General features: G+C 40.4%; 1 protein-coding gene and 1 pseudogene across 1 annotated transcript; both read left to right on the top strand.

The window, feature by feature from the left end:
• Positions 1-864: 864 nt before the first annotated feature.
• LOC113189724 (cytochrome c oxidase subunit 5B, mitochondrial) lies at positions 865-1,255 on the top strand. The gene is given in 2 exon segments (XM_026398621.2): positions 865-937; positions 940-1,255. Coding segments are annotated over 2 exon segments (378 nt in total). The 3' UTR covers positions 1,245-1,255.
• A 5,070-nt stretch (positions 1,256-6,325) lies between these two features.
• Positions 6,326-6,539, top strand: LOC113189716 (UPF0729 protein C18orf32 pseudogene; annotated as a pseudogene).
• Positions 6,540-12,732: the final 6,193 nt, after the last annotated feature.

Raw genomic sequence — 12,732 nt, 5'->3', positions numbered from 1 at the left:
GTTTGTATGTGGTGCTGAGGATCGAACCCGGGCCACACGCATGCCAGGCCAGGGCGCTACCGCGTGAGCCACATCCCCAGCCCAGTCCTGTTTTTTTTTTTTGTGTGTGTGGGGGGGTGGTTTAGATGGGGTCTGTGTTGCCCAATTTGGTCTCAATTTTCCTGCCTCAGCTTTCAGAGTAGCTGGGACTATGAGTACATGCGACTGCACCTAGCCTAATAAATTCTTTTTTTTTTTTTTTTAAAGAGAGAGTGAGAGAGGAGGGAGAGAGAGAGAGAGAGAGAGAGAGAGAGAGAGAGAGAGAGAGAGAATTTTTATTATTTATTTTTTAGTTCTCAGTGGACACAACATCTTTGTTGGTATGTGGTGCTGAGGATCGAACCCGGGACGCACGCATGCCAGGCGAGCGCGCTACCGCTTGAGCCACATCCCCAGCCCCTAATAAATTCTTAATAAATATTAGCAGCCAGACATGGTGGTGCATGCCTATAATCCCAGCATGTCAGAAGGCTGAGGCAGGAGGAACCCTGAGTTCAAAGTCATCCTCAGCAACATCAAGGTGCTAAGCAACTAAGTGAGACCCTGTCTTTAAATAAAATACAAAAATTGAGCTGGGGATGTGGCTCAGTGGTTGAGTGCCCCTGAGTTCTACCCCTAGCACCCGCCCCCCAAAATAAATAAATAAATAAATATTAACTGGGAATGTGGCTCAGTTGTTAAGCACCCCAGATTCAATTCCCAGTACCAAATAAATAAATAAATAAGATAAATAAATAAATATTCTTGTTGTTTTTGTCAAAGGACTTAGAATTTACTTGGAACTCGCATCTATTCCTGGAAGTGCAGCTACTTGATTCGAGCGTGATGGCTTCAAGGTTACTTTGTGGAGCCGGATCGCTGGCTGCACAGGGCTTGAGGGCCTTGGGTCCCAATGGGGTGGCTCCATGGCTTCTGGAGGTGGTATTCCTACTGATGATGAGCAGGCCACTGGGCTGGAGAGGGAGGTATTGATGGCTGCAAAGAAGGGACTGGACCCATACAATATACTTGCCCCAAAGGCAGCTTCAGGCACCAAGGAAGACCCTAACTTAGTCCCATCCATCACCAACAAGCGAATTGTGGGTTGCATCTGTGAAGAGGACAACAGTGCTGTAATCTGGTTCTGGCTGCACAAAGGCGAGACTCAGCGATGCCCAAATTGTGGAACGCACTACAAGCTGGTTCCCCACCAGTTTGCCCACTGAGCCTCTGCACTCACTCAGAATATGCTGTAAAGTTTCTTCTTTCCAATAAATTCTAGCCATTGCAGTGGCTCCTCCCATTTAAAAAAAATAAAAAAGAATTTTTAGTTGGAAAATCATCTGAAACAGCAACAAAGACTTTAAGAACACCGTTAAGCTCTAAACTGTACCAAAGGCTATTAATCCCAGTATTCAAAACAGGTTAATAAAGAACAGAGTCCTTGCAGAAGGCTTTCTAGAGGAGGTGTGGTCTTTGGGCAAAGTTTGGATAAGAGAAGAAAAAAAAGACTATCCCAGACTAGGCAAGGATCTAGGGCTGAGTGTTTTTGCCCACCACCAAAAAATTTCATATGTTGAAGCCTGAGTGTTGGTGTTTGGAGGTGGGGTCTGTGGGCTGTAATTCTTTCATTAGGGTGGAGATCTCAGGAATGGGGTTAATGCCCTTTTAAGAAGAGCTGGGAGAAGGCATAGTGGAGCACGCTGGTAATCCCAGTGACTCGGGAGCCTAAGGCAGGAGGATAGTTTCCTCTTTCTGCTTTCTGCCACTTGAGGATACAAGACAGCCACCTGCAAACCAGGAAGCAGGTCCTCACTAGACATTGGATCTTCCAGCACCTTGATCTTGGACTTTCAGACTTCAGAACTGTGAGATATAAATGTTGTTTAAGCCATCCAGTCTATGGTCATCTGTACAGCAGAACTGACAAAGACATGAGATCAAAGTAGGAGAGAACATAACTTGACCAAGCTTTGTGATGAGTCTATTCCTAGCTCCCTCCTGTACCCTGTTTACCCATGATTTGTCTATCAGCACACACACACCACTATCATTTTATATATTCATTTCTCATTTACATACAGACATACAATAAAAAACTAATCAGGTGAATTGTTTCCTTATCCACTAAGAGCACCTAATCAACTATAGATTTATAAACTCCTGAGGGTCAAGGGGCTGAGTTTTGTTTTTTCTTTTCCTTCCTTCCTTCCATCCTTCCTTCCTTCCTTCCTTCCTTCCTTCCTTCCTTCTTTCTTTCTTTGTTGTTATTTTGTATTTTGGGTTTTTGTTTTGTTTTGTTTTTAGTACTAGGGATTGAACCCAGGGGCCCTTAACCACGGAGCCATATCGCCAGCCCTTTTTGTATTTATTTAGTTTCATTGAGTTTCTTAGGGTCTCACTAAATTGCTGAGGCTGGCTCTGAACTCTCAATCCTCCTGCCTCAGCCTCCCAAGCTGCTAGGATTTCAGGTGTGCATCATTACATCTGGCAGGGTTGGTTCTTTAGTTGCTTCTCAGACACACCTGGCACTTAAAAGTGTAGACTGGAACATGAGAAGGAAAAGGGGGGAGAATGTTAGCATGCTACAAACATGCCCTAATGAGCACCCCCAAACTGTCTTCTGGTTGGGTCCAGAGTTGAGTTTGAGTTTGAACTGCTTCACTGCAAATCTCTGGTCACAGCTCCATCAGTTCTTTCTTTGACTAACCTCTCCAACCCAAGAGGTGAGACTGGCACTTTTAGTGGAGGAGGCTGGATTTACACAAGAAGCCCCACCCACACTCCCCCAGCAGACATTCTCATCAAAACCAAAAGGTACAGTAACTGTACAGGACACAGGAGAAGAGGAAAAACAAACATGTATAAAATACCTTCTGCAGCTTATCATCTGATTAGGAGGATAAAGTGAAGCAAGTACACACCTAAATGGAAGTCAGGCCAAAGGGATGTCTTATAGATATTCTTGAAGTCTGTTATGCCTCCAGCAAAGGCTTGGGCTAGACTGAGAGGGTAGGCATTCTATATTAAGGAAACAGTGAGCAACATGGGAAGCTCTTGGTAGCACAGATATTGAGAATGACAGATAAGGTTCAAGAAGGAAGCAGAAGGCTGGCTCAGTGGTACAATGCTTGCCTAACAGGTATGAGGCACCGAGTTTGATCCTCAGCACCACATAAAAATTAATTAATTAATTAAAGGTATTGTGTCCATCTACAACTAATATATATATATATAATATTTTATATATAAAATACATATTTTAAAGTACAGCTTTAAAAAAAAAAAGGAGGAGGAGGAGGAAGCAGAGCTGGGCATGGTGGCACACACCTGTAATCCCAGCAACTCAGGAAGCTGAGGCAGGAGGATTGCAAGTTCAAAGCCAGCCTCAGCAATTCAGCGAGCCCCTGAGCAATTTAGTGAGAGCCTGTGTCAAAAAAAAAAAAAAAATGCTGCTGGGGATGTGGCTCAGTGGGTTAAGCACCCCTGAATTCAATCCCTGGTACCAAAAAAAAAAAAAAAAAGAGGAAGCAGAGGATAGATTATGCAATGTTTCCAATGCTAGGGAGTGAAGCTTTAGAAAGAGATGGAGTGGTGTGGTAAGAACCCCTCAATTTTTTTGGTACTAGGGATTGAACCCAGGTGTGCTTAACCACTGAACCATATCCCCAGCCCTTTCTACTTTGAGGCAGGATCTCACTAAACTGCTTAGGGTCTTGGTAAATTAGCCAGACTGGGCTTGAATTTGCTATCCTCCTGCCTTAGGCTCTGGGATTACCAGTGCGCTCCACTGTGCCTGGCAGGAACCCTTTTTTTTGTGTGTGTGTGTGTGGTGCCGGGATTGAACCCAAGGCCTTGTGCATGTGAAGGGAGCACTCTACCAACTGAGCTATATCCCCTGCCCCAGGAATCCTCTTTTTAAGATTAATACAGGCTGGTTGGACGGGTGAAGATGAACTTGAGTGGTACAACTCATAAACCAATCCAGAGAGGAAAACAGAGTCACAACTAGAGCAGAGAAGGGGACAGAGGGGAACAGAAGAAGGGGAGAGACTGGCAACAACCCCCACTACCCTTCTCCCTTGGGTGCCAAGCTCCAGCCACAGTGGTCTCCTCACTGACCTCACACATGCCAGGCATGCTTCCTCCTCAGGGTCTTAGCTGTACAATACTCTGCCCCAGAAATCTGTAGACCTCACTCCCTCCTCCCTAGTACCTTCATCTCTATTCAAGTCCTCTTGTCACCTGACCATCGCATATAAAAGAGCACACTTCTCTTCCCCAGCAGACATCCTCATCAAAACCAAAAGGTACTCCTACTTTTTTTTTGTCAGTGTTGAGAATCAAACCCAAGGCCTCCTCGTGCATAATACACATGTGCTCTACCATTGAGCCACACCTCCAGCCTACCTCTCTCATTTTATATTTCCCATGGTACTTATTGCCATCTGACCTAGAGGATTTTGCTAATTTGTTGTCTGACCAGACCTAAAACAATATAAATTCCATTAGGACACAGACTTTTTTTAGTTTACCATTGTATCCCCAGTCCCTAACCCAGGGTACTGAGAGGGGACTCAATGAATAATTGGGTTGATATTGGGTAGGGAGATGAATATGATACAGGGGTCTGAGACTGGTACTTGGAAGATAGGAGTACCATTAACAGAATAGGGAAGTTGGGATAAAAGGATGAATTTGTTCAACTTGGTACATGTTGAATTTGAGATGCTTGAGAGATGAAATGAAAATTCAGGACAGATCTGTAAGAGTAGTGGAAGACAGAATCCAAATCCCCAAAAAGTTTGAGGTAAAAGAAATAGTTTAATCAGAATAGTAGGACTGAGTGTCAAGTCCAAAGGGCAACAACACAAAGCCATAAATGGGAAAATAAATTGCTAGGTCAGAAACTGATCAATGTTAATGTTGAGTATGAAATGGGTCAAGAGAAGAAGATTGGGGTCAAGTCATGAAAAAGAATCCATAGGTTATCAACAGTTTGTGTTGGCTGTGGGGTAGAACTGGTAGTTTGAGTTCGCAGGATCCAGTTTCTGTGGCACAAGTCTGTAATTCCAATAGTTCAAGAGGCTGTGGCAGGAGAACCCCAAAGTCAGCCTCAGCAATTTAGAGAGATCCTGTCTGTAAAAAAAAAAAAAAAAAAAAAAGAGGTGGGAGAGGTAGGAATGTGGCTCAGTGGTTTAGCACCCCTGGGTTTAACCCTGGTGCAAAATAAATAAATAAATAAATAAAAGGTATGGAGGAGGGGCACTCCAGGGTTTTGCACATGTACTATACCCCTGAGCTATATATACTCCCAGCCCTTGCCTTAATTTTTAATTCTTGCTAAAGTTAAGAATATTCATCTTTGACTTTTACAGCCTACTCAGTTAATATGGTGCCTCTTCACATGGGATGCGGAGACCTTACATCCATTAGAGGTCCATTTACCACCCATGCCCTGCTATTTTTTAACACTGTAGTAGCAGTGTATGTATTACATCTAAATAAGTTTTAAATTCCAGAAGACAATGTTCTAATAATTGCTTTTAATAGATGTATTTTTAAAAAATTAAGAGGAAAAAAAGCTTTTTTATTTTTATTTACTCAGTAATTTACTATTTCTGATATCGCCCTTCCTTGCCAACGGTCCTAGTTTCCCCCTGGAATCATTTCCCCTAAGCTTGAAGAATTTCCTTTAGCTTTGGCTATAATACAAGTCGACTGGAAATAAATTCGCCATTGTTTAGTATCTAAAAATGTGTTTGCCTTCATTCACAAAAACAGCTTTGAGATATAATTCACACATAAAGTATGATTCAGGCTGGGCGCAGGGGAATACGCCTGTAATCCTAGAGACGCAAGAGGCTGAAGCAGGAGTATTGTAAATTGAAGGCCAAAAGCAGCACTTTAAGAGACCCTCGGCAATTTAGAGACACTATGTATCAAAAGAGGGGAAAAATAAAATAAAATAAAATAAAAGCAGGACTAGGGGGTGTATGTAGTTCAGTGGTAAAGCATCCATGGGTTCAATCCCTAGTGTAAAGAAGGAATGAAAGCGTCGCTGGTGAGCCAGGCTTGGGTGGACCTGGCAGAAGCAGAGGTTTTGAGGGTGGGCTCTGTCCTTGGCTCTCTCCTGACACTTTCAAGCAGCTGGGCAGATGTGTCCTGGCATCCATCCCGCATCCTTGGGAACTCCAGGTGGGTGTGTGGCTCATCTTCCCGCCCTGCCACGCACCTTGCAAAGAGCTGCGCTCCTGGTATACCCCACCTGACACTCCCGTTTAGGAGCTTAGTCTGGAACAATGGTATGTATTGTCTTTGTATCGTCATTCCAGTTTTGCTCTGGATCTATAAAAAAATTCCTGGAGCCATACATATACCCAATGATTTCCCCTTTTGTTAGTCCTAAATGGCCTGGAAAAGCTGTACAATAATCCAGTTTAAAAACAAAAGGCAAAGTAGACTGAAATGGATTGCCATCAACAGAGCTAACAGAAATCGACGATAAAAAGAAGGACTAGTCCAATTTTCCCAAAGGATCTCAATTGTTTTAAAAATGGGCCTGATAAATCAGGCATGGTGGCACATGCCTGTAATCTCAGCGGCTGGGGAAACTGAGACACAAGTTCAAAGCCAGCCTCAGCAACAGCAAGGTGCTAAGCAACTCAGTAAGACCCTGTCTCTAAATGAAATACAAAATAGGGCTGGGAATGTGGCTCAGTGGTTGAGTCTCCCTGAGTTCAATTCCCAGTACTCCCAAAAAAAATTATATAAAAAAAAAAATGGGCCTGATAAAAGCATCTTCTTTGTAATTACCTCTGAGCTTTTTTTCTGAAACTAGAATTCCAGATAGAAAGTTTATTAACCTGAAACTTACCAGGAAATACATGGTATGTAAATATAAATTTAAAATGTAGTTATATTTAAGAACCTCATCCCTAGGTTCCATTTTCATTACAGTAGCTTGCATTTCTATTATTGACATGTATGAATAAATAGGCTTGTGCCAGTAAACACTCAGTACTTAAAGTTCTTGGGCCTCTAGCATTCATTTAGATGAATCTTACTGCTGTTTGCTCTAATTCTATGTGGCCTTCTAATTTGAGTGGACTTAAGTTTTATCATGAATTAATACAGATAATGATGTGAAACACAGAAATAAGGGGCTAGGATTATGGTTCAGTGGTAGAGGGCTCAACAAGCACGTGTGAGACATTGAGTTTGAACTTCAGTACCACATAAAAATATAATAAAGGTATTGTGTTCACCTACAGCTAAAAAAAAAAAAAAAATAGACATAAGTGCCAGGCACAGTGGTGTACATCTATAATTCCAGCCTCTTAAGAGGCTGAGGCAGGAGGATAGATAGTTTGAAACCAGCCTCAGCAATTTAGTGAAGCCCTAAGCAACTTAATGAAACCCTGTCTCAAAATAAAATATAAAAAATGGGGTAGGGATGTGGCTCAATGGTTAAGTGCCCCTGGTACTAAATAAATAAATAAAGGCAAGGAAACAGATTGTCCCCTAGGGCCTCCAGAAGAAACATAGTCCTGCAGACACCTTGATTTTAGCCCAGTGAGACCCATGTCAGACTACTAACCTCCAGAAAAGTCTGAGAATAAATCTGTTTTAAACCTCTAAATTTGCAGTAATTTGTTGTTACAGAAGGAACAAAAAATTAATATACCCTTCAAAAATGATGTTGATATTTTTATTTCAGTAAACAACTAAAGTGATTAGATTCAGACTACACACTCACTCTCACTTGTGATAGAACAATTTGTAGCTTGTTCCATGGAAGCATAGCCCAAAGACCAGACAGAAGCTTGGGCAGAATCCACATAAAGAACTCTGGATCTCTTCTTTTCAATATTCTCTCTTTATCTTCAATAGCTGAGATTTCCCTGGGTAAGGCCTTCCTAAAGAGAAATATGGCAGGTTTTCTAGCAAAACTTCAGCCACCCTGTACTACACAAGTTGGGCCATCCAACAGTAGTACCTACTTCCAAGTTCTAGTTCCTCTGTCCTTGCCTTTGTGCATTCCCAGATACCTGTGGAGTTTGTTTTATTTTTGTCCAGAATGTTTTTACTGGAGAGTTGATCTACTGGGAACATTTACCATACAGAAATAGGGCCCGCCCCTATTATTTAAATAAATAAAGATTATTTATTTATTGTGGTAATGGGGATTAAACCCAGGGGTGCTCTACCACTGAGTTACATCCCAGCCCTTTTTTTTTTTTTTTACTTTGTGAAGGATCTTACAAGTTGCTGAAGGCTTCCCTAAATTGCCCAGGCTGGCCTCCCACTTGCCATCCTCCCAAGTAGCTGGGATTACAAGCCTGCACCACTTCACCTGGCAAGAAATATACATCTTTAAAGCAGTGATATATTTTGTTTGGCTTGTGAACAGATAATAGGAGAAAACAATATAAGCTTAACAAAATAGAAATAACTGTCACATAAACCATATTCCATGATTAACAGATTTAGTCTTATTTAGATGAGGACCATCTGCCAGCTTTACTAGGAGAAAGATCATAATATCTACAATTTGCATCACAGACTCATAAAAATGACAAAAAAATTGAAATCATCTAATGTTCTTATTTTACAGACTAAAATTCTCTTAGGACTCAGAGAGAGAAAAGAGAATGCTCTAAAATTTATTGGTTATTGTAACTGAAATGTAATTTTTTTTCAGCACTGGGGATTGAACTCAGGGATGCTCCACCACTAAGCTACATCCCCAGTCCTTTTTATTTTTGAGACAGGGTCTCACTAAATTCCTTGAACTTGTAATTCTCCTGCCTCTGCCTCCAAAGCTCCCTGGCAAGATTTAGTGTTTTAAACTTCCAGGTATAAAACAAGGTATTTTTAAATTTTTTTTAGTTGTACATGGACACAACAGCTTTTTATGTATTTATTTTTATGTGGTGCTGAGAATCGAACCCAGTGCCTCACATGTGGGAGGCAAGTGCTCAACCACTAAGCTACAGTCCCAGCCCAAAACAAGGTATTATTAAAGGAAAATTTGGACAATTTCAGCCAAGTGATTGTAAGAACCTGAAATACTAAATTAAGCAAATTAGTTTAGTAAATTCAGAATATGCCTATTTATATTCATTTGCTTATTTACTTTGTTTTTAACTTAGTTTCTCGGTTTCAAATTGTCAAAAGGAATAAATATTTTTTGATTTATTCCTATCAAAGAGGCCACTATAGTTTTGTTTTGTTTTACCAATGTTATTGAGGCATAATTAACAAACAGAAATTATACATATTTAAAATATTCAACCTGATGGGGGGAGCGGTACTGAGAATTGAACCAGGATCCTTTCACTGAGCTACATTCCCAGTCCTTTTGATTATTTATTTATTTATGTTGACACAGGTCTCCCTCCAGAAGGATTGCTGGTCTTGAATTTACAATCCTTCTGCCTCACAATCCTGAGTCACTGGGATTACAGGCATGTGTCACCACACCCAAGTCAATCTGATGTTTTGATAGACATATATATTATGACACATTATCACAATCAAATAATCCTTCCATCACCTAACATAGGAACCTGTTTTTTTGGTTTTGCAGTGCTGGAAATCAAACCCAGGGTCTCATAGTTACTACACGTGTGTATATGTGTAGAACACTTAAAAGTCTCTCTCAATGGATTTCAAGGACACAATCAGTATTATTAACTATTGTCATCAATTAGGTCTCCAGAACTTATTTTCTCTATGACCTAAACTCCCTGTTTTGACCTGCCATCTCCCCGTTTTCCCCACCTTTTATCCCCTGGCAATTACCCTTCTACCCTCAGTTTCTATGAGGAAAACTTTAGATTTCACATACAAGTGAGACCATGCGTATTTGTCTTCCTGTGTCTGGCTTATTCCACCTGGCAAAATGTTCTCCAGGTTCATCCTTGACATAAATGACAGGATTTCTTTTGTTTTTAAGGCTGCATAATATCACATTGTGGCTATATGTGTACACATACCCATCTTTTACTTTTTCCACTCATCTGTCAATGGATGTTTAAGTTATTTCTACATCTTGATGCCACTGGTACATTTTCTTGTTCAATTAGCATCAAACAAATCCAGATAAGTTAATATGCATTATGACAACCTCTTGAAAACCCCCTCAATGAATGCAAACTTCTTTAAAAAAAAAAAAAACACCAACTCCAATTTTATTTTATTTTTTTTTAGAGAGAGATAAATTTTTTTGGCGGACACAACATCTTTGTTTGTATGTGGTGCTGAGGATTGAACCCGGGCCGCATGCATGCCAGGTGAGCGCGCTACCACTTGAGCCACATCCCCAGCGCATAATGCAATCTTCATTATGGGCTGGTTTTCAAAATAAGTCTGGTTTTCCAGCCCTGACTTTTAGCACCAACAAATATGTAGTAAGCACCAGCAATGTTCCAGATGCTAATGCACAGAAAGCACAAAGATAAATCAACATGGCTCCTGAGCTTAAGCTGGTGATAGGCAAGACAATTCAAGGAGGAAGGTGACAAGTACCAAAAAAAAATGTCTAGGGGCTGGGGTTAGTGGTAGAGCCCTTGCCTAGCATTGTGAGGCACTGGATTTGATCTCAGCACTGCATATAAATAAATAAAATAAAGGTCCATTGACAACTAAAAAAAAGTATTTAAAAAAAAAGGGTCCAGTCCTGGTGGCTATCAGAGAAAGGAAAAACTTTCCTGGAAAAGATGAAATTGGGAGAGTCCTTAAAGGATACATTTTGTTGTTGTTGTTGACTCATTCAGCAGTAACGGAGTAAAGACTATTCCAGGCAAAATGGAGAGAAAGCACAAAGTGTACATAGTTAGAACATAAGCAGACCAGGACAGTAGGAAATAAATTTGGACCAGCAATTTGGAACCAGAGTATACACAGCCTTAAATATCTGCCTAAGCCATGTAAACTCTTAGAATGTTTGTCAGCAAGAGAACATCTGCGTTAGGAAAATAAATATGATAATCATATATATACATGGATTAAATTAAAGGAAGTCTGTAAGAAGAAAGCCTGGTTAGAAGGCTAAGGAAAATGGAGAAGATACAGATATAAGAGACTGCAAATACCAAGTCTTGGGAAGTGATTTTCAATAACCAATTTCTGACCCTCAAAAACTATGATATAATAAGTACTGTCTGTAGTTTGATGCCAATGTTTTGGAGTAACTTGTTATATAGCAACAGATAAGTACCACACAGTTTATTTCCTCTGGATTTCTTCAGAACAAATAATACAACCTGGTTGTCATAGACTCATTTTGCAATTTTAACAGTTTTCTTTATTCTTAAAGTCATCTCTGAAATAAAAAAGAACTTGGGCCTGACAGCTCTTTGCCTGCAGCTCTGCCACTTGCTATGTACCCTGGGTCAAGAACTTACTGTTTCTGAGTCTTAAGATCATTAACTAAAAACAAGATCAATAATGTCAACATTGTAGGGCCACTGTGAAGACTAAGTAAGTTAGTATATTAAATGTTTGGCAAAACACTGGAACATTTTACGTACAACAGTAACAGAACATCTCTTCCTATCCCATACATGCCTGTATTTAGCTTTTCTCTAAACTTCCTGAAAACTACAGCCTCTGATAATTAACTTAATTCTTATTGCAGTGTCTTTTTAATTCCAGGGTAGCATTCCATTTTATTGGTCCAAATCAGAAAAAAATACAGAAATTTCAGGTCTCACCCAAGTCTTACTGGATTGGAATCTGAGTTTCAACCAATTCTCTAGATGATTTATAAGCACATTAAAGTCTGCCAGACAGCACTAGACTAGCAGTTATCTCAAACTTAATAGGGATAAAACCCTCTTCAAACTGCTCCATCCCAGGCTTTGTAAATAGCACCACTCAGGTGTTCATAAGAACTTGGGAGTTATCTTTGATAATTAGTTATCTAGGCAAAAGTGCCTGGTGCCCATGAAAAGTCATGTGACCTTAGCACAACTTTTTAACTGTTCTTTATCTTCTATTATTACACCTGTATAATTCACTCACTATTCAGTAACCGGAGTAAACTTTTTATTTTCATTAAAATGACTTAAAGTACACAAATCTTAAAAATACAATCTGTTACTATAAGTGCACTCATATAATTACCACTTGCATCAAGATACTAAGTAATCTTTTGTAAAATTTTACTTCAAATCCTGACACTTCCCTGCTTAAAATCATTCCATGCTTTCCCAAACCACTTGGAATAAAATCCAAATTCCCAAACCTGTATTACAAATCCTCATATGATCCAATTCCTACTTATCAAACTTCCTCTTATTTCCTCTCCGGGGCCATACTCCAGCTACAAGCTTTTAAATTCCTCGTCTTGCAAAGATGTTCCTGCTTTGCAGTCTTTGATCCAGCTGTGCATCCTCAGTTGTCTTCTCCTAAGGCTCCTTTTTGAAGGCGTCCCAGGGCTGGCAGCTTGTTAGCTATCTATTTTGCAGTACTGGAACTTCAACCCAGGGCGGTTCTACCACTGAGCTACTTTTTGTTTTCATTTTAAGACAGGGTCTCGCTAAATTTCCAAAGCTGGTCTCAAAATTGCAATCCTCCTGCCTCAGCTTCCCTACTCACTGGGATTACCAGTGTGCACCGCCATGCCGGGTTGGCAGTTTATAATTTAAATGTCTTAATTTTTCTTTTTCTCTTTCCTCAGGGACCTTCCATGACCAGGCAATCCGA

The sequence above is a fragment of the Urocitellus parryii genome, chromosome 5 (assembly GCF_045843805.1).
Source record: "Urocitellus parryii isolate mUroPar1 chromosome 5, mUroPar1.hap1, whole genome shotgun sequence".
NCBI lineage: Eukaryota > Metazoa > Chordata > Mammalia > Rodentia > Sciuridae > Urocitellus > Urocitellus parryii.
The sequence above is the reverse complement of the archived record's forward strand: the minus strand, read 5'-3'. Positions and strand labels throughout refer to the sequence as shown.